The sequence below is a fragment of the Cryptomeria japonica genome, chromosome 10 (assembly GCF_030272615.1).
Source record: "Cryptomeria japonica chromosome 10, Sugi_1.0, whole genome shotgun sequence".
NCBI classification, from domain to species: Eukaryota; Viridiplantae; Streptophyta; class Pinopsida; order Cupressales; family Cupressaceae; genus Cryptomeria; species Cryptomeria japonica.
In genome coordinates, this window is record NC_081414.1 from 792,454,503 (window position 1) to 792,476,809 (window position 22,307).

The 22,307-nt window shown below is 34.5% G+C and overlaps 1 protein-coding gene and 1 pseudogene across 1 annotated transcript; both read left to right on the forward strand.

The window, feature by feature from the left end:
* Positions 1–1,270: 1,270 nt before the first annotated feature.
* LOC131033920 (enoyl-CoA delta isomerase 3) lies at positions 1,271–3,589 on the forward strand. Its single transcript, XM_057965224.2, is given in 2 exon segments — positions 1,271–2,116; positions 2,815–3,589. A coding segment is annotated over 1 exon segment (711 nt). The 5' UTR covers positions 1,271–1,379; the 3' UTR covers positions 2,091–2,116; positions 2,815–3,589.
* Positions 3,590–9,813: 6,224 nt separating this feature from the next.
* On the forward strand, positions 9,814–11,075 carry LOC131859267 (NAD(P)H-quinone oxidoreductase subunit 5, chloroplastic-like; annotated as a pseudogene).
* Positions 11,076–22,307: the final 11,232 nt, after the last annotated feature.

The window sequence follows — 22,307 nt, forward strand, 5'->3', positions numbered from 1 at the left end:
AGGATATGAGGATTATTACAGAGCTACTAAATTATGCTATCAAATTTTCTTCAAAGAAGAGTAAGATGTAGTCTCTATGTTAAGGCTATGAGCTTGCGAGTGTATTGTAACTTATTTGTTGCACATTAATACATTGGTTCAATGATTTGGAGTGTGGGGATTTTTACTTGAAAATGTTTTCCCAACATATATTGATATTTCTTCTCTTTTGTCTAATTGTTCTTTCTTTCATGCTTTAAAGTATCAATGTGCATGTTGTTATGATACTAAAATTTAGATAGATCTGTAAGTTGAATTACTTTTTCTTAAAAGGTTAATGCAATGGAAAATTAACTATCTATTTCTGCTAATTTTTCTTTAAAGGCATAGTAATATGTTCTAGCATGTTCTTGTATCATGCAATCAAACATTTAATTAAAATAAACAAAGGGTAATAGAGGTTCACACTAATTCAAAAGTCTTTGTGGGATGCCCTTTTCCTTTTAGACCCAACCAATTAGGCTCAAATTCACCCTTCTATCTATATCTTGAAGATTTCTCTATTTTTCTTAAGGACAATATCACCAATCTCAAACTCTTAAGCCTTGATCTTTTTGTTGTAACTACAAGAGAAGTGGTTTTAATACGACTAAAGGTGATTGAGGGTATTAAAGCATTGTTCATCTAAACGTTCAAACTCATGCAAACATGTTTCCAAAATTTTTGTGGCCAAGATAATATTGCTAGCATATGTACCATAGACATCGTCACTTACCTCTTTCAATGTGAGACAACCTTATTCTAAATTAAGGCATCTAAGTAAGAAACCATTGAGACCCCTTCAATATAATGTTCTTTCAAATATGATGATAAAACCAACAATCAATGATTAGAAAAATAATTTTAATGTCTATCAATTTATTTATGTAATTGTAATAATTTAAACTAATAAATCTTTTATTTAAAAATAAAAAATAAATTATTTTTAATATTATTTTTATTTCTAATATTTAAAATTAATTTAATAATATATATTTTTAGTTATAAAAGATTCACATGGATCACCATATAATGATCCATATAAATGTCTGCCATTAAACCTAAAACCCTTCAACAATATAACCTCTGTAACCTTTTAAATAGATTATTCTGGTCTTACCTCATTGGAGGTAGTTATAAAAGATTCACATGGATCACCATGTAAATGTCTGCAACATAAATTTTACCATTAAACCTAACACCCTTCAACAATATAACCTCTGTAACCTTTTAAATAGATTATTCTGTTCTTACCTCATTGGAGGTATCGAATTAATTGACCCAGTCAATGGGATCTCCTATAGTAACGGGCATGGCCGGCTGCCTTGATTTGTGAGCACGGCTCTTGAAGGGTAGGGAGGATGTGCAGCCTGGAGAAGCGAGGGAAGGTCTACATTTTGACGCTTGTGGGTGATGACGATCACAGGTTTAATGCCACCACGCTTGACGCCATCGCCGACGCCCTCAAACAGGTCGAACAATCGCCGGATGCAGCAGCCCTGGTAACCACTAACGCAGGTAGATAATTTTCCAACGGCCTCGACCTGCGATGGATCGCAGAGAACCCCGGCGAGCGCCTTAACATAATTAGGGAGAAATTCGAGAACATGTTGGCGGCCTTCATGAGGCTGGGCGTACCCACCGTGGCGGCCATCTGCGGCCACGCGGCGGCGGGTGGTTTCATGCTGGCCCTGGCTCACGACTACCGCTTCATGACGCAGGGGCGCTCTGTGCTCTACATGAGCGAGCTTGACCATGGCATGCACCTCCCCAGGAGTATGATGGCGGTTATTCGTTGTAAGCTGAAGACCGCCGTCCTGCGGGACGTGGTGGTGGGTGCCCGCAAGCTGAATGCGCAGATGGCCTTCGAGAGGGGGATTTTAGACGGCGTTTTCCAGGACCATGCGGGGACTTTGGAGGCGGCTGTTAAGGAGGCAGAGAAGCTGGCAGCCAGGGGGTGGAAGAGGGAGGTCTATTGTGGCCTCAGGTTAGGGGCGTTTCCTGGGGTTGTGGAGGCGCTTGATGCTCATGCCGACACTTATCGCTCTTACCCTGTTGCTTCCAAGCTTTGATGCTCATTTTCCTTAGCCAGGTTTATGTAAGTTTAAATTTTTCTATTGAAACGTTTGTTTTTAGATCTGGGTCATAGTCATAAACTTTTTGTGGAAGAAAATATGACGGTTTAAAAAGGCAATTAGGCTATTGGAGACCGTAATATACTGAAAACTGTATGAGAATTAACTCCTTTTTTGGAATTTCAAGAGAGAATATGGTGGTTATCGTTTAGTTCTCTTATATCGTCCTGTGTCACATTCAAACCGTTCCTTTGAATTTTTCTGTTTTTTTCGTAACGGACACAGCCCAGTTACCCAGATTTGAGATCTCTGTACTTAATTTGCTGATTATAACATGCTGAGTAATTGTACAACTATACTAGAGGTCTTCTTCACTCAAGCTGTTATGATTAGGAGGATCCATTCCCTCACAGTCACCGAAAGATGAACCCGGCCCTCACCTTACCTAAATTTATTTGTACCTTGGGCAACAATTTTATCCTCACCATTGAGCTACAACCCCTTAGATTTTATTTTCTCCTTTGTCTTCTAAATTATCTCATGTTGTGATTACACTCTAAATTATCCCCAACGGCATCTTCTGCTATTTTTTCCAAACACTTGAAGGCCCAATTGGGTAGGAGTCAGAAGTTAACATATATAACCAAATGCCCAGTTTCAGTGCGGTAAACCTTTTCCTGGGTATGTAGGCGTCAGATAATTGAGCTTTTACTGTTGGCAGGGCTGGGGTGCTTTCTTGGAGACTAGGTATATTATCCAGGTTGCTAGGATTGCCTGCCTCGAGTTACGTGTATATGAAGATTTTTAACTGCTGATCCCCAACTTGGCATCCAAATAAGAGTTTTCTGGTGAAAGGTTTTAAATATTTTGATCACTTGAATTAGAGGTTGGTTCTAATTTCTCTGATAGACAAAGCAGACCATTCTACATAGAACATAATATCAAGTTATACTGTTCACAAGCCAAAAAGTTCCTACCGAGTGTCATTTGGTGATTCGGGACATCATGGGAGAGAACATGCAACTCGTAACGTTGATACAGAAGATGATCAAATCATTGTAAATCATAAGTATGGAAGTGATCCACTAGCAAGCTCTCTTATTTTCTCATCTTATCCAAGTTCATAATTCACATTTTATGCCTTTCACATACAAAGCCCGGGGTCTAAAGTGTGCAGCCCATACTCAAGGGCTTGACATGCGAGAGAACATGCAACTCCTAACATTGATACTGAAGATGATCAGCTTATGGTTAATCATAATAACGGAAGTGATACACTAGAAAGCTCTCTTATTTTGTCATCTTATTAAAGTTCATGATTCACATTTTGTGCCTTTTGCTAGAGTCTTAAGCCTGCAGACCATACTCAAGGGCTTGGTGTATGGTGCAGAGACTCTAGCAACTGCAATTCATGATGGACTTAATAATAGACTGAACTCTGACAATGTATTTAAAATTCCATTGAATAATAATTTCTGTGCACTAGCAGTTGTTGAGCATCCTCTCATTTTTTATGGCAAGGTTGGTCAAGTGCATTCATGTACACCAAATCTGCTGGTAGATAGCCACAATTGTTAGGTTATTTAAATGCTTTAAAATTTCAAACTTTCCTTCATATTGGATTCCCAATTCATGAAATTTTGTTTCCAGCTGATCTTGAATCCTCTAATAGTTTCTATCTTAGCAGCTGTGATTTATTAATTTGCGTGCCATTTTGCTTTTTTCATATCTGCGAAACTCCAGAGGAAAGCATTTTTGTGAGACCATTTTCTTGACTGTATGTTTGAGTTCCTAGCATGAGGCTTGTACTCATTCTTGCAGGCTGCACAACTGAGTCTCTCTTAGCCACAAGAAAACCATCCAACTGAAGTCTTTTTTCTCATATGGATTCCTCAAAATGAAAATAGTAATGGATTTGAGCTGATTTGCCAAACAGAGAACAGTAAGTGACATAGGTAAATCCAATCTTCTTTATTTTCTTCTTTCTTTCTCCATTATCTCTTATGATGTTTATAATAACTAGGATTCGAGAAACTCTGTTACTGTCTTGTGATTGATCCAAAGAGTTTAGTGGAACTATACAATATAAGGAGTGCTAAAAAGAAAGGGCCCTTCCACCTACAAGCAGAAAGGAAAAAGTGTGTGATAGAAGCTTTTATTAAGAAACCTAATATACTGATCCTGTTACTGGTTTGGGGTTCTGTAAAACAAATTGGAGTTGGGTTCGTCCGGACAAAAACATATAAATAAATATAGTAAAATTATTTTAAACATAGAGACTCCAGAGAGTTGTCCTGCTTTTATTGCTCTATCAAGGCCATGCAGAGTAATCCTTAGCAGATTACAGCATTTCCAACTGGAATTGAGTAAGAAATAATTCAGTAGACCAAGTTAAATATATTCATATTGCCTTTTTCATCTTTAACTAGTCTATCAATTCACTAATTATCCTTTATGCATGATTTCTGAGAATACACCTCACAAATCTGTAAACAGAATAAAATTGATTATGACATGCAGCATACAGAAGTGAAGAGATGTGCACATCTTGCTACTGGGTTAGAGTGATCAGAAATTCAATCACAGGATGCCCAACTCCATATCTGACAAACTAAAAATATTCCAACCTCCAATGCAACAGCCTTTGATATAATCAACAAGGCAGACAATCCTCCACCTATTTTTACCTTATATAGATAGCGTGGAACCTTTCCTCACATTTTGAGATAATCAGTGACAATTTGAATTCCTCATCACCACTTTTATAGGTCTGGGCATACCAGCTATTTTGGTCATCTGTGGGCATTTTAGCGCTGGTTGTTTTATCTTGGATTTCATATACAATTATGTATTTGTGGAAACAGGGTGCTCTGCATTTCAATGAACTTGATTAGAGGAGGCACCTTCATAGGAACATAATGATAGTCCAGGAAGCGATGAGTGCATGTAAGCTTCTGCCTTGATGGCTCTGGAGAGGGAATTTTTAGATTGTGACTACATTTACTGATATTGATTCATTTAAAACTAAGTTACCAAATCGGAGTAACTGCATGGATACGGTATGTTGGTGCAGCAAAAATATGTTTGGGCTGAATACATTCTAGTTTCGTCTGTACAATAAAGTATAAAAACCATTAATATATAGATATTTGCAGCCTAAGAACTGTACTATATTATAATATTAGTACTGCATAAATAATTTAATATAAAGCTACACTAAAGCATGACATTCATATCAGGATTCAACTCAATAGTTTTTTGAGTCATTTCGTTGATCGATATTTCATGAGTAGTGGCTTGCACAAGCCCATCTCTTGTGAGAATGTATGATCCACTTAGTCCTCATCGAATCTAGGTGATACTCATAGGGTGAAGCATCAGGACTTCTTGGGAGATTGCCCACCCCAATACCATTACAACTCAAGTGCTCTTAATTATCGAGTTTCCTGCATGGTCAAACCTGCTTAACTTAATACCCCATTTGCAAAACCTTCAGTAAGTGTTGTGCTTTATTATGAACCATTCATGATAGAGCCCCTTTAGCTCATCAATTGATGGGAAGGAGGTATTTTCTATAGTGTGTCAAGTTATGATATTAATATCAGGATTCAATTGCATAGCTTTTTTAGCCAAACTCATTGATCCATATTTCATGAGTACTGGTTTGCACAAACCATCTCTCATGTGAATGAATGGACCACTTAGCACTCATTGCATCTAAGTGAGCATATTAAGTAACGTTTATCTTAGTTTTGAGTTCCAAAATATACTTAAGCTATACTAAAAGTTTCAGCAAAAATTTAATGAACCATACCAAGCTATAACAGAGTATATGTGCATTAAGTCAAGTTAAAACTATGGCATAATTTGTTAAGAAAAGCTATACCAAATTAACGAATATACCAAAATGTAAAATATACTAAAATTAGATTAAATGATTATACCAAAATTTACTGAATTTTTTTTTGCCAAAATACTAAAACTTTTATCTTGATTCAGTTTTAAAAATTGAATTTATGGAGTTTTAGAAGATGAGCTGGAAGACATACTATCTATGATTCTATGTAACATCAAATCTTTAGGGTTTGTTAAACCTTTTGACCATAAAGCATTATGAATATAAGTCTGGTTCAAGGAGAGAACGTTCCCTCTTTGCTGTTGCCGGTACTCATTACAACACATGAAATGCTTGTTTGCTGTTGCGGTGAGTCTTTAAACATGTGAAATGTGTTATATGCTTATTGTTTAGGGTTTCGGCTAAGTTACCAGTTCGGGTACGGATACGGATACGGATTCGCGGATTCAGCAATTTTTGTTTTCTTGGGTATGGGTACGGGTATGTCCGTACACACACACACACACACAGATATATATATATATATATATATATATATATGTCATATTATATATGTTCAAACTACAAATATGAAACATACAATGTAACTTTCCCATACAATGATACATAAGATAACAGATAAATGATACATGGTTGTTTTTTAACTGTTTTTTTTTACTTTTATGACCTGTGGGCCCTGTTTTTGGGAACCCATGGGCCTTGGTTCTCCCGGGTCCGCCTGGGTTCTCCCTGGGTTCCACCTGAGTCCTGCCCAGGTGGAACCCAAGGAGAACCAGGACCGGGCAAGAACCAGGACCCAGACCAAGCCTTTTTCCCCAAGAACCAGTATCTCAGGGTTTCGGGATACCCATCTAGGATTTTGGTAGCCAAAAAGTCAAAAGAATTGCATTGAAAACTTCGCCCACCACTGGATTCATCTTGAAATCGATTTTGAAATGCCATGTTCGATCATAATTGCTTGGGTACACCCTTAACCAATTCTTCGTGATTCTGACTGCTATATATCAAACCTTGCTAGATTCCATAGTCGAATAGTATCCAAATGTAATTTCAGGACAAATCGTACCCAGAAACACAGGATTTTCCTGCCAGTCCATAATTACGTAATTACATATGTTCATAATTAATATTACATAATTGCGTATGTCCATAATTAGTAATTAGATATGTTTGTTACCAAGCATTATAAGTACAGAGAGAATCTCTACCAGGTGTGCAAAAGTCCCAGATACAAATTTTCTTTCTCAATAGAACAACAAATTAAATAACAATAGCATTATTGATTTTGGACTGCAAGGTTTTGTACTAGCAGAAAAGTGAATGTTTAGAGTAGCTTATGGTATGCATTCCAGACAGTGTTAGGACAATTGCAGTGGGAGTATGAGAATCTCTGCTCTTGGCAGAACTTTGATTGAAGGCCCAAATGCATCCTCGAGGTTAATTAGGCAGCATCTTGATTTTTGGCTAGGAAAGTTTTCTAAATTCTATCTTATGGAGGGGTCATTTGGACAAATAATGAAACTTTTGGGTTTATTACTGTTCAGTAATGTACCCACACTCACTTCTTCAAGGTTGCTGATTAGCCTATTCATTTAAGAAGACTGTAGATGAATTTTAAGATGAAGTCCCTTTAGGATAATCTTTAATCCAACCCCTACTCTTATTGTGACCAGAACAAAGATGCAGGTTGTCTAACACCCGATGTCAATGGTAAAATGGGACCAATCCATTTGAAAAGTACAGTCAGCAGCTAAATCACTAGTTTTTTGTTAGCTAGTTATCCATCAAATCTCAATGCTGTCTCAGTGAAGAAATCTGGTCTGAGATCAGTCAGGTAAAAAAAAAGTGCAGCTCACACAAAAAACGTGGGCCACAAACAAAATGCCGCTGAAAAATCCGCGCCCCTGAAAAACAAATCAGACCCCAAAAATCAATGCCGCTGAAAAAAAATTGTGCCACCGCGAAAAATCACTGACAAAACAGGTTGGAAAAGACAGACGCGGGCCAGGAGAAAGCACAGCCACGCAAAAAAAAAACCCTAAAAGAACTTTGAATTACAGCTTAAGAAAAAGCCCACAAAATTTGCAAAACCCTGAAAAAATCCGCTTTCAGATGTGCAATCTCAGAAAAAAATGGGTTGAAAAACCCTCAATTTTTTTTTCAAATGCCCAGGAACCTTTAAAAATTTCACCAAAAAACTCCAACAATTTGATTAAAAAATTTCTGGAAATAAATTCCAGGTAGGGATTCACGAAGTTCACAATAAAAATTCGCGAAGTCCTAAAAAATCCCATCTACCCGCTCAGATACCATGAAAAATAATTGAATGATTTATTCATGAATATACAACGTATATATAGAGAATTACAAGACGGTGTTCTAAAAATAACGAACAGTTAAATTGAAGCTTAAAAAGCTTAATAAATAAAAAGCTAACTGTGTCTTCTAATAAAAGAAGCACTGTCTTCTAATAAAAGAAGCAGTAGTTAAACTCAATTAATTAAACAAACTAAAAGAACTAAATGACGAACTAAATGACCATTAATAGAACAACCAAAGGTAACTAATTAAAAAGAATTAAAATATAAGGTTTGTGTGGTTTACAAGGAAATTTTTTTTCATATGTATTCTGGCAGTGAATGATGCAAGAGTGTTTTGAATTGGAGTATTTTTAAAACAAGTAAGTATTTTCTTAAATCTATCAAGAATAATGGCGTCTTACCATGTGGCACATGGATGATTCAGAAATATGGGGAAGCCATTTGAACACTGTTAGGCTTGTTGGTATCACTTTCCTATGGAGGTACAAATGCAAACCATTTTTCATTGAGAACTTTTAAATATGGTTTTGGAAGATGCTAGAATTTTAAAAGAAGATTTAGATGAGATTACTAGCTGGAGGTATTAGAGACGATAATCCTTAGATTTATAGACAAATCTGATGTCCAAGATTCTCCTGGCTAATGAACAAAGGATTCCTATTTAGCTGATAAAACATTAGCAGTTGTATTACTTGAACTACTATTGTGTAATGTAATATAAGATGCATGCTTTGTGTGGTTACTCAAGTCATCTTGAAAATGTTCTGGTCGAAATATGCATTTTAAACTGACTTCTGAAATAATGGATGCTGCCATAGAGAAAAGCAATGATATACACAAGAAGGAAGAGATTAATAAATGGCAGAATCCAATAAAACTTTTGCACATTGCCATTAAACCTATCAACTATAGCACTGTCATTTTAACAGATTCAAATATTTCTTACCTTATAAATTCCACTTTTTACCATTGTCTATTAAGCTCCATTCAAAATACTAATGTTCATCTACAATAGAAAATTTTTAATTTCATAAAAGAAAAGTGTGTACATGACTGATAGCTCAGTATCTAGACTGAAAACTAGGAACTAGAGCTCCTTCTAGCTCATTTGACAAATATTTGATCAGCACTAGAATTGATCATTTGACAAATATTTGATCAGCACTAGTATTGATCATTTCAAATATGGTATTTGCAGTAAAAAGATGAAGAAAGGTTACAATAAATATGAAATTGAGAGGATTCCATCACCGATTCTATCGTTCTTCTTGATTCATGATCTGTTGTTTTCATTTTATTCTCTTTAGCAGATTGGAAACCAAGAATGTGGAATAAAAAAATATTTGGGATAATGTTTTGATCTTCCTATTGAATATATATGCAAAATATGCTTGGGGTCTTATTAAGCATATACATGTTTTTTTTTCAATTTGTTCTTGCAACATGTTAATGGGGTCCCATTAATCAACATTTCTAGTCCTAGGTTATCAGTAATAAGTTTTCATTAGATTTGGGCTGTTTGATTGATCCACTTATTTCCTTTATGTTAGTTTTAGTCACAACAATTGGAACCATGGTTATTATCTATAGTGAGTGATATTTATATGTCGCATGATGAAACATATGCTAAGCTTTTATATATATATACACGTTCATATATGTGTTACCACACATATATATGGAATTAATAAGAACGTTTTACTATTTTTTGGTATTTTTCATTTATGGGACCCAATGTAGTTAACGCTTGTCAAAAACATTTTATAATTAACCTTATGAGGGATTTTGGTCTCTTATTAGTAATCCTAGGTTTGATAAGTAGGAGATATTTCCACAGCAAGTCAAACTATGATATTGCTATCATAATTTGACTTGCCTTGCCGTGGAAATATCATAATCCTAGTTTTTTATTAGGTAACAAGTAGTTTTGAATTTCAATATTTGTCTAAAAAATTAAATGAATTGATTGTTGTTGATGGGGTTACTTCGATATTTTTTTACTTAATGTTCCTTTTTCTTATTATTGGATCAAGAGCCAATTTTTCACATTTCCGTATTCATATATGGTTACCAGATGCTATGGGAGGGCCTACTATGTCAACTCTTATATATGCCACTACTATGGTAGTAGCTTGATTGTTTCCTCTTTTCAAACCTCTACCTTTAATAATATCTCAATCTCTTGGATAGGTGGAATAAGAACTCTAATGGGAGCTACTATGGTTCTTGCTCAAAAAGATTTTAAAAGGGTTAGGCTTATTCTACTGTGTTTCAATTAGCATACATGATATTAGATCTAGGAATAAATTCCTATCAAAATGTTTCGTTTGATTATACATGTTTATTCCAAGGCATTATTGCTCCCAGGATTTGGATCGGTGACCCATTCTATGGAATCCATTGTTCGATTTTGCCTTGGTAAAAGTTAGAATATGACTCTCGTGGGCGGTTTGAGGAAATATATGCCAATTATAGGAATCACTTTTCTTTTGGGGACACTTTCTCGTCTTGGTATTCCACCTTTTGCTTGTTCTTGATCTAAAGACTAATTTCTTAGTGACAGTAAGTTATATGCCCCCATGTTGGGGGGATAACTTGTCATAATAGGATTAAATGCCTTTTATATATGTCACGTATGAGTAGGCTTTCACCAAGGTATTTGTTCAATGTGCCATTATAGGTGGTTTTCACCAAAGGAAAACTTTTATATTCACTATTTCAATTTTTTTATATTTTCAACTTTTTTGGGTTGTTAGACATGATGCCTATTTGTTAGGTTTTTATAATGGTTACTACCCCAAGACACCATAGAAATGGATTTCATCGAAGGGTGATTTTTTCTTTAAAATTTTTATTTTTTTAATGTATTTTTCAATTGGGATATTCTTTAGATTTAGTATGGAAGTGCTTGAAGTGCACAATGTTGATAGGTTCATAAAGATCTTGACCCTCGTGGCTAGCTAATAGCCTCTTGAATCATATTGGGCAATGACAACATATGGGCCTAATCAATTCGACTCAAAGTTACCCTCTTATCTCTATTTCATGGATTTTATCTGATTTTCTTTAAGGATAAGAACACCAATCTCAAACTCCCTAGCTCTCATATTTTTGTTGTAGCTATGCTAGAGGCAGCTTTGACTGAAGGTGTTGTTCATCTAGAAGTTTTAACTCATGCAAGCATTTTCTCAATATTTTTGTGCCTAAGATAACACCGCTAGCGTGTGCGTCAAATATACTGTCATGCAACACTTTCAATGTGAGAGAAGCCGCTTCCAAATTAAAGCATTCAAGGTACCATTGCAGCTCCTTGATATAATGTTCTACCAAGGATGTTGATAAAATTAATGGTTGATGATTAGAAGAGTAATTTTAATGTCTACAAGTTCAACTGGTAATTATGTAGGGATGGCTCTTAATTCATATTGCGTAATTCATTTTGTTATGTTAATTGTGATATTTATTAATTTTTTGTGCATATCAATATTGGAAACATTGAATTCAAATGTACCTATGTAACAGTGAAACTTATAAACATTGAATTCAAATGTACCTATGTAACAGTGAAACTTATTATGGAAATGTTTCCAAAATAGGGGATTTATCATAGAAAGTTTGAACATAATTAATATCCTAATATTTTTTATTAACATATTACTAATTTAAACCACTTTCTTATTTTTATTTCGGGTTCTTTGAAGAATCAAGATAGAATAAAACTGAGGTGTATTCCTCATGAAAAAAGTATGCAATCAAAGTTAATAGATTAGAACCACTTGTGTCTACAATTCATATCTCAAATTGTTTTTCTGCATAATCGTCGCACCTTTCACTAGAGAGTTTCAATTTCAATTTCCATTAGTTTTTTCCAAAAGTAAAATAAGCTTCCTATAAAGTGAGTAAGACATTTATAATTTACCATATTAATCATAAAAAATCAAGAATATACTTTTAGAAGGTGTCCAATAAAAATTTATACACCTATTTACAAAGTAAATTTAAAATATCAAGAATATACTGTTAGAAGGTGTACCCATATTTAGAAAGTAAATTTTAATAAAGTGAGGTTTGATTAGTGAATAATAAGTTTTAAAAATATATAAATACTTTAAAGGATTGTTTTTACTAATAATGCCAAATTTTTTTTTGATTATAGATAAATTATCTATTTCCAATAAAAATTAACAAATAAGCACAATACTATCATTGTACCCACTGAATTAGGTCTAATTGCCCGTTACGTGGAGAGGCATTCTATGTTGGCGTTAGATAATTAGGTCTAATTGTCCGTTACTGTTGGGACCGCTAGGGTGCTTTCATGGAGACTAGGTGTAATCTCAAGGTTGCTAGGAATTCCTGCCTGGAGTGAGAAGTGTATATGGAGATTTGAACTGCCGAACCCCAACTTGGCATCCTAATAAGTAAGTTTCTGGTGAAAGTCTCTAAATATTTAGATCCCCTGAATTAGAGGTTGGTTCTAATTTCTCTGATAAACAAAGAAGACCATTCTACTAGAACATAATATCAACCTATACTGTTCACAGGCCAAGAAGTTCCTCCGGAGTGTCATTTGGTGATATGGGACATTATGGGAGAGAACATGCAACTCCTAACATTGATACTGAGGATGATCAGATCATGGTTAATCATAGGGATGGAAGTGATACACTAGCGAGCTCTCTTATTTTGTCATTTAAACAGAGTTCACAATTCCCATTTTATACCTTTCACTTGCAAAGCCTGGGGTCTATAGTTTGCAGGCCATACTCGAGGGCTTGATTTCAGACACCATGCAAGAGAATATGCAGCTTCTAACATTGATATTGAAGATGATCAGATTATGGTTAATCTTAATAATGGAAGTGATAGACTAGCGAGCTCTCGTTTTTGTCATCTTATTAAAGCTCATGATTCACATTTTATGCCTTTTCAATTGCAAAGCCTATACTAAAGGGCTTGGTGTATGGTGCAAAGATTCTAGCTACTGCAATTCATGATACACTACGACCGTTTATCTAAACTTCCCTTGAATGATAATTTATGTGCACCAGCAGTTGAGCATCGTCTCATTTTTTTTCACAAGGTTGGTCAGGTACATTCACGTCCACCAATCTTCTGGCAGATATCCACAATTGTGTAGGCCATGTAAGTAATTTGACAATTCAAATCTCCCTTCATATTGGATTTCCAATTCATTTGGTTCCAGCTAATGTCAAATCCGCTAATAGTTTTTTTTTTGTATTAAGTATCATAGAATTCTATTAAGGATGGTTCACAAAGCTCATTTTTGCTCATTCGAGCATCCACGTTACAAACTTATTACAAATACTAGCTCTTTTTGAGCACAAATACAAGCTCCTTTCGAGCACCACACTAGAAACAACAATTGGATGGCCAAGGGTCACAACTTAGAAATCCACTTTAAATGATACAATCAATGGAAGACCAAGAGTCACAACTTAGAATTACATAAAGATGTCCCTCATGGGAGTTGAACTTGGGTCTCCACATTGAGAACTCAATGCTTTAACCAAACTCAACCCCTGGACCACTAATAGTATTTTCCATCTTGAAAGTTTTAATTTATAAATTTGCTTGCCGTTTTACATGTTTCAGATCTGCAAAATTCCGAGAAAATGTGTTCTTGTGAAACCATTTTTTTGACTGGATGTTTGAGTTCCTTTCCTGATTGCCCTTCGACCCATTCTTGCAGACCACACGTTTAAGTCTCTCTTAACCACAAGAAAATCAAACGACCAAAGTCTTCTTTCTTATATGGATTCCTCCAAAACATAATGAATTTGAGCTGATTTGCGAAAAAGTGAACAGTAAGTGACAGGTAGATCCAATCTTTCTTTGTTTTCTTCTTTTCATGTCCATTTTCTTTTAGGATGCTTATAATAACTAGGAGTTGAGAGATTCTCTTACCGTCTAGGAGTTGCGAGATTCTCTTACCGTCTGTGATTGATCTAAAGAGTTAAGTGGAACTATACTCTCTTAGTGTATATTAGGAGCGCTAAAAAGAAAGGGTCCTTATACCTAGGAGCAGAAAGCGAAAAAAGTGTTTGATAGAAGCCTCCGTCAAGAAACCTAAGTTACTGATATCGGTACTGGTTTGGTTTTGTATCCGAGTGTTCAGTTTGCAAATTCAGTCAAAAACATACAAAAGTAATATATATCTTACATAGTTGAATCCAGAATTGTCAAATGATAACTGTTTGTGCAACCTTCCTCCCTCCCCCAACTAACCTTTTCTCTTTTTAACTCTCTGTCATCTTGATGATGGATCCTGGAGTGTGATCCGAAATGTTGATGCAAAAACTTATCTTACACAGTTGAATTGAGACTTAGTCACATGATGATTGTTATGAAATGTGGAAATTTGATGTCTTTGACGCACAAACAGTTTCAACCAAACATGGACCATTTAGAGGCCATTCCCAGCTACAACGAATGTAACACTGATCATTATCTTTTTAACAAAATTTTCACATGGAAAAGAGCTTAGAAAGGCCAATTTTTTTTCACTATTGATGCAAACAAACTTAAAACACTTATTCACACAAACCCTCAAAAGTTAGCATATCTAGGTTGAAGATGGACATTTTCCATGAAATCATCTCTGGAAAGAATTTGAAAACAAGACGTTCATATTCGAGGGAAATACAATTGAATCTACCATGCAGACCTTAGAAACTTATTTAAGCAGCTTTAGTGTTCCAAAAGATAAAACCATCAATAAGTTTAATGCCATCTTCTATTCAACTGTCAAACTGCTGAGATATAAATTTCCAATACTGGCAGGATCCTTTGATGTATGCAGCTTGCTGTGCATTGAAACAGATTCTGCATCTGAATCACCAACAATGCATATACAGACACCTAAATACAATTCTTACCCTCCTTCCTATCGATGTATATTAAACACAATGCAACTAGACTCGACGGGTCTCAAATCATGATCATTTTCTCATTGAAACCCCCAAAATAGTTTTGAATGAACCATGACATTTTTTAACCATCTCACAAACAAAACAGATCAGCAGAATGCTAGATGTGAGTGTGGAGAGGAAGACTTGGTATTGTTTTACACAATATAGAGATTAGGATCGAACCCTAACGATATTACATTTTCCAGGCTTTCTGTCGCCCTGTCTAAATTTGGGAGCTCTGGAACGGGGTAAGGATGTTAGTGGGTTTTGAAGATGTTCTCGTTGGGAATTCTCTGGTAGACATGTATGCCAAATCAAGAGGAAATGTGCTTTGACAAAATGGCTAACCGAAATGAGGCTTTATCGATTAGTTTGATTGCAGGGTATTCAAATAATGGGTGTGCTGAAGAGATTAGGGAACTCCCCAAAATAGTTTTGAATGAATCATGAATTTTTTTTACCATCCATCTCACAAACAAATTAGGTCAGCAGAATGCTAGATGTGAGTGTGGAGAGGAAGCCTTGGTATTGTTTTACACGATATAGAGGTTAGGATCGAAGCCTGATGATATTACATTTTCCAGGCTTTCTGTCGGCCTGTCTGAATTTGGGAGCTCTGGAACGGGGTATAATGTTAGTGGGTTCTGAAGATGTTTTCGTTGGGAGTTCTCTGGTAGACGTCTGCCAAATCAAGAGGACATGTGCTTGGACAAAATGGCTAACCGAAATGAGGCTTCGTTGATTAGTTTGATTGCAGGGTATTCAAATAATGGGTGTGCTGAAGAGATTACGGAACTGTTCCAAAGCATGCGAGAGCGAAATGAGCTGTCCTGGACTGCAATGGTATCGATATATGCACAGAATAGAAAAATCCTACAAGATAAAAGAATAGGAAAAGGAGGCTAGAAGATAACTGAACGGGACATCTAAATAAAAATGATAAAAACAGGATCGCACGACCACTAACACTGATAATCTGGATGATAATGGGGTCAAAATGCCAATTTTTAGTAGGGATATTTGTCCTAGAATCTACTTGGTGAAGAAATGGCTCAAGATCTTACCATACCGAACTTTGCGATTTCACTGAAAAACTCAAAATGATGCCCTTAGGTGGTATACGAGGAAATGGCCAAAATATGACAAGGAATGGCATGATTTTATCTGAGTCCCTAGTGGCTTCTTTACAAACTGCAGAAACAAGAGAGATGCTTTACATGCAATGGAAAACTATTAGAGTTTGTTCAAACATTTAAAGCAATGGCGTGGAAGTTGGAGGGGTGCTCATTGAGAAACAAACGGTAGAATGATTCATATCTAGACTATTGTTAGAATTAGGAGTCTCCCTTAAGGAGAAATCTAGAAATGGAAAGTATAAAGATGGAAAACTTGAACAATCAAAAGATCAAATGTGAAGTCATTGCTAAAGGAAAGAACCATCAAGAAGCATAAAAAATAACAGGAGAGAAAGTTAAAAGGTATATATTATATAATCTGTCAAGAGTGGGATGACCATGAAATTAAAGGTTCCCCTCCCTTCTGTTATGGCTAATAAAAGAAGACTAAAATTAACCTTGGTGTAACTATTGGTGAGAGAAAAATGAATTAATATATATAGGGATTGAAAGAGGAAAAGGGTTGGGAGAGAATTTTATATATAGGAGAATGATTACATGTACTCTTAATGGAGAAATCAATATATTACCAATAAACTATAAAACATGGTGTTTATGGTGAAAATGGATAAACAATAATATTGAACGACTAAATGAATTCAATCACAAAACCCTAACCTAACATCAACAAAGATCCACCATAACATATGAAGATTACCTAAGACAATGCAAATCAAATGAAATCACAAAGATTATACCATCATATGTCCAATATGGTTTGAATCTTCATTCTTTTTATCTCCATTGATCTTGCTTGATATATTTGCTCTCAGATTTTATGTGTACAAGAGCTCAACAACGAACGGAAATGTGGTTGCAAGTAGGATTGCATATGAAAGATCGAATGCTAGGATGCTTGATTAGAATGTATATGTCGAGGGGCTGAATGCATAGGGTTGATAATGAAGGAAGCATCTCCTTATATAGAAGACATTATAAGAAATGGAGGGATAAGATTGAGAGGTGTAAAAGATAAATGATCGGCTATGATTAGAGGGTAGGTAGAAAAAATAAGAAAATAATGAGCGGGTAGGTAGTGTAGGAATTAAGAGATGAATGACGTGTCATAGGTAGAAAAGGTTAATGAATTAATTAAATAAATAAAGATTTATTTAATTAATAGAAGAATTAAACTTAAATTAGACATGACAATTTTAAGTGTCTACACATGGCACTACAAACTAGTAAGGAACTCTAATCAATAATAATTAATATTAGAAAGAAAATTAGGACTATATAAATCATTACGAGGACATAATGGAAGCTGAGAGCAAGGTGTAAAAGATAAATGGTCGGCTATGATTAGAGGGTAGGTAGAAAAAATAAGAAAATAATGAGCGGGTAGGTAGTGTAGGAATTAAGAGATGAATGACGTGTCATAGGTAGAAAAGGTTAATGAATTAATTAAATAAATAAAGATTTATTTAATTGATAAAAAATTATTTAATTAATAGAGGAAGTGGGATCAATTAAATAAATAAGATATTTATTTAATTTAGAAAAAGATAATTTAAATAAATAAATATATTTATTTAAATGAGAAATAAGGCTAAAAGAGGATAAATGAATTAATTAAATAAATAAAGATTTATTTAATTAATAGAAGAATTAAACTTAAATTAGACATGACAATTTTAAGTGTCTACACATGGCACTACAAACTAGTAAGGAACTCTAATCAATAATAATTAATATTAGAAAGAAAATTAGGACTATATAAATCATTACGAGGACATAATGGAAGCTGAGAGCAAGGAAAATAAAAAAGAGAAATCCCACTACAAATGTAATGACATGGGAAACCATGCAAACAGGTGTAGATAAGAAAAGAGGAGAGTGTGGATTTTGCAATGATCTTTGCCAAGATTCTTTTAGCTTTACAAGGTTTGAGCAATGATACAAGAATGTTTTTTCACCCATGAAAGGTGAACAACTGCATAGGCCACATGAATATTGAGGGACAAAGTTAATGATGAGAGTGCCAAAATAAGGGTTCTTGTAGATTTGGATGATAAGGAGGAAAATGGTGAACTCGCTTTAATAGAGGAAGAACTGTTTGACAAAGAATACACATAAAAGAAAGAGAAGATTAGATATAAGGATCTAATAGAATAAAGAAAGAATAAACTTTTGATAGTTAGTAGAAGATGAAAAGAAACCATAAAAGGCAAAATACTTGAAGAAGATTTAGAGGGGGAGAAGGTGGAGTACTTCATGACAAAGTAGAAACACGATTTAGTAAATGAATGAAGGTAACAATATCGTTGTGTAAAAGGAATAGATAAAATATTTTATAATTTTTTTTAAGGCTCTATTATTTACAAAATATTTAAATGAGAGTAATTGCAATGTTTGAATTAAATTTTTATAATAAATTGTTAGGAAATGTATTAGTAGATCTTGGAATAGGTGTTAGTATCATGCCCAAGAAGATGTGAAGAATAAGGTGAATTGACATTGTATGATACAATATATAATACACCATTGTTAGATATTGCTACCATAAGTACCATTAGAGTATGGTATGGCATTAAAGTCAATCTATTGGAAATACAAATAGAATAAAATCAAAATTTATTGATATAGAAAAGCCCATTGCCTCAATTAACATCATGTTGAACATAGTGATTTATAAATTATAACAAATTCTTTCATTCATTGAAGGAATAATTATCATTTTTATATGTTGATATAATAGTATGCATACACCTTTATATAGATATAAGTGTTTCATACATTGAAGAGCTGGTGGAAAAACATAATCCAAGCAAAGAGGATCGACATTCAAAAGGGGTTACATTTGTAGATAATAGCAATTGTAACATAGAAATTGAAAAGCAAGTGGAAACTTGGATCTAGAGAGAACCAAAAAGAAGATCAAAGAATAGCATGGACTAGAAGGGTTTATATCATAAGGAAAATTGAGAAAACCACCACAAAATGTATTGCAAAAAAATTCTAAGCCAACACAAATCAAATAAATAAAAGGAGACAACACAAATACTAAAATACAATTTTGACATATAAGATTCATTACATATCCAAATGTATTTCACATATCAAGCTTCAATGATATTCAAATGTAGGTGATCTATTGAGCTAGATAGAAAATAAGGAGAGAACATTTGAAAGAGCATGACTAAAATTAGTTTAAAAAATACACAAATATCTAATGCACTACATTGATCTAATTTCTTAACATGGAATTTTTTCACGTTATTAATTGAAAAAAAATATTTGCTAGAAGAATGAGACTATCAACTCACCTTAGAATATTGTGATACTAGTAAAAGTTTAAATATGTGTCTACGTATGTATGTATTGTATATGTATGTGATACTAGTAAAAGTAATTTATAACTTCTAATCAATCTCATGTTAAAATATGTATGTATGTATACGCATGTGTATGGATTCTAGACTTTCAGCTTTACTAAGGATTACTTTTATATTTTCATGAACATACTCCAGTTAAAGAAATCTAGAGTTGAAGATGAATTTTTATTGAACTTACTCTATAATAGGAATTAAGTTGCCACACAGTTAGTTCCAAGGGAAAAAAGGTTTCAGGGGAAAATTTAGGGTGAAACCATTTCATCCCAGGCTTTGCATGTAAATTTAACTTAGTTTTATTTTTAAAGTTAATATGTATGTATGTATTTGTTTTTGTTTAATAGTTTTGGGCAACAAAAATATTTTGTTCTGTGTAGGTGCCAAGTAGTTTTGGGTGAAAACCTTTCACCTAAAATTGTTTAGGGTAAAATAATTTTACTTAAAATTATTTTTGGCCAGAAGTGTGACACAATTTTGAGATTTAATCCTAATATCCAGTACAAAATTCACTTAATAAATTGTGTTAGAGTGTGATACAATGATAGAATTCATGTTTAGTTATTTGATTATAAATCATCCCCATAGCTAGGATACAACATTATTAATCAAGAGAAAAGGGTATACATTGGGGATTAGGAGACACTCCAAGAAGAATTATGACAAACAGTCTAATTTTATGATCCTTGTAGAACCATTAATGATGCACTCCAAATAGTCCAATAACAATGTTAAAATAAAAATAAATCAAAGAAATGTTAGAATATAAGAGGGAGACATCAACAAGAAGGAAAGAGAGTAATATGGGAGATTGAATGGATTGATAATGTAGAAAATGTGCTATAAAGAATGTGTTATAACATAAAGAGAAGGATTAAACAAAATGATAAGAACGAACACCCAAAAAATCTAGAAGCATAAGTAAGAGAAAGAGAAAAGGAGACATCCTTGACTATTATGGCCAAATACAAATACTCACAATTATGATTAATAAGCACGAGAGGGGCTCAAACCATTATAGAACAACCATAAAGGCTAAAGGAGCGAATCTCACAAGACGTAAGATTGAAAAATTACCTAGCTAAAACTAGAAAGTTTTTGACTGGAGCACAAAATCAATGGGAAACAAGGATGCACACCCTAAATTGGAAAATTATCTTTCATGAAACACAAAAGAGAGAAGAGAAGAAGAATAACCTTTCCTCCTTCAACGTACCACAATCCAAGTGCACTAGAGAATTGACAATCGTAGGAGGGACTACAAGGGGTCCAATCAGAAGACATGTGTCAAATGTGAGAGAGGACCATAATATCACTGTTTTAATTAAGAAAGTAGTGTTGGGAAAATGGTGTCTCAATCTTGCATTTACATGTAGTTACTATATTTATTGTAAGTTTTCATTTGAGCATGAAATGGTGCAAAATTGTCCCTAACGCTTCTGGTTGGCTAGATAAGCATACTGTTAAAGTTTCATCGCAAGATCACAACTAGTTTTGAAGATATTAAATTTTTTCATTTTGGAGGGGTGTAATGAAAGGTTTAAACTTAATTTTGGGGACTTTAGACCCTTCAAAATGCCCTAAAAAGTGGGTGTAAATGGCATAGTAGTTTACGAGGTGATAGAGCACTTCACAAGCTTTCTGACATTTAAAACGATTCATCAATTAGACACATGGTTCACAAGTTATGGCCTCCAAAAGTTTGGACTCCTGAAATAGGAAAGATAAAATGTATTAGACACATAAATGAGCTATAAAAGGGAGGGACACGTGTTGATGTGTGTTTTAATATGTCATAGGGCATCTAGATTGGAGATAAGGTCGGCTATACTTTATTGGGTGGTTTTAGTCTATGGTTTTGTAATACCATTTGACGGTTTCTTGTATTGTATCTCCTATATATGAGGTATGCGTGATAGAGGTTGTGTGTAAGAGTCTTATGGTTATTGAGTTACCTTTGAATCTCTGATTAATGGTACCCCTGTGAAGAGCTTGCTCTACAAGTATATTGTAATCTGTTTTTGATTGCTAAATAATATATTTGGTGGCTTTTGGAGTGTGAGGTTTTTCTCCCGAAAGGGTTTTCCCCATGTAAATCACTATGTTGTGGTATGAATGTTATTATGTTTATTTTTGTTAAGTTTCTGTAACTGTTGTAACAATCTGTAAAAGTTTTTGCATTACCCTCCTCTCAAGGTTAGTGTAGGAAGTTGTTCCGCTACTTAACTTCCTTACAAGTAGAAAAACAAGGTTGTTGACCTTTAATAAAATAGCCTATAGGTGGAAAAAAGAGACAATTAAACAAGGGTACAAACCTTGAACAAAACAAGGCCAGACATGTGAGATTGAAAAAACCTATCAAACTTGCAACAATCCAAAACCAAAACCCAACTCAAGAATGGAGAGAAACTTCCAAGCCTTGAAAAAGAGAGGTTTGGGGAGGGAGGAAGACTTCCCCTTTTGCTTGTGACAGACCAAAATCCAAGCAATACAATCATTGGGACCATCAAAATAAATTAAGTGGGGAGGACCCTGTAGAATTTCTATTAGCAACAACAAAAGGTTGTTGTTGTGGGAGCCTCAGGGATGGAGGAGGTTGCG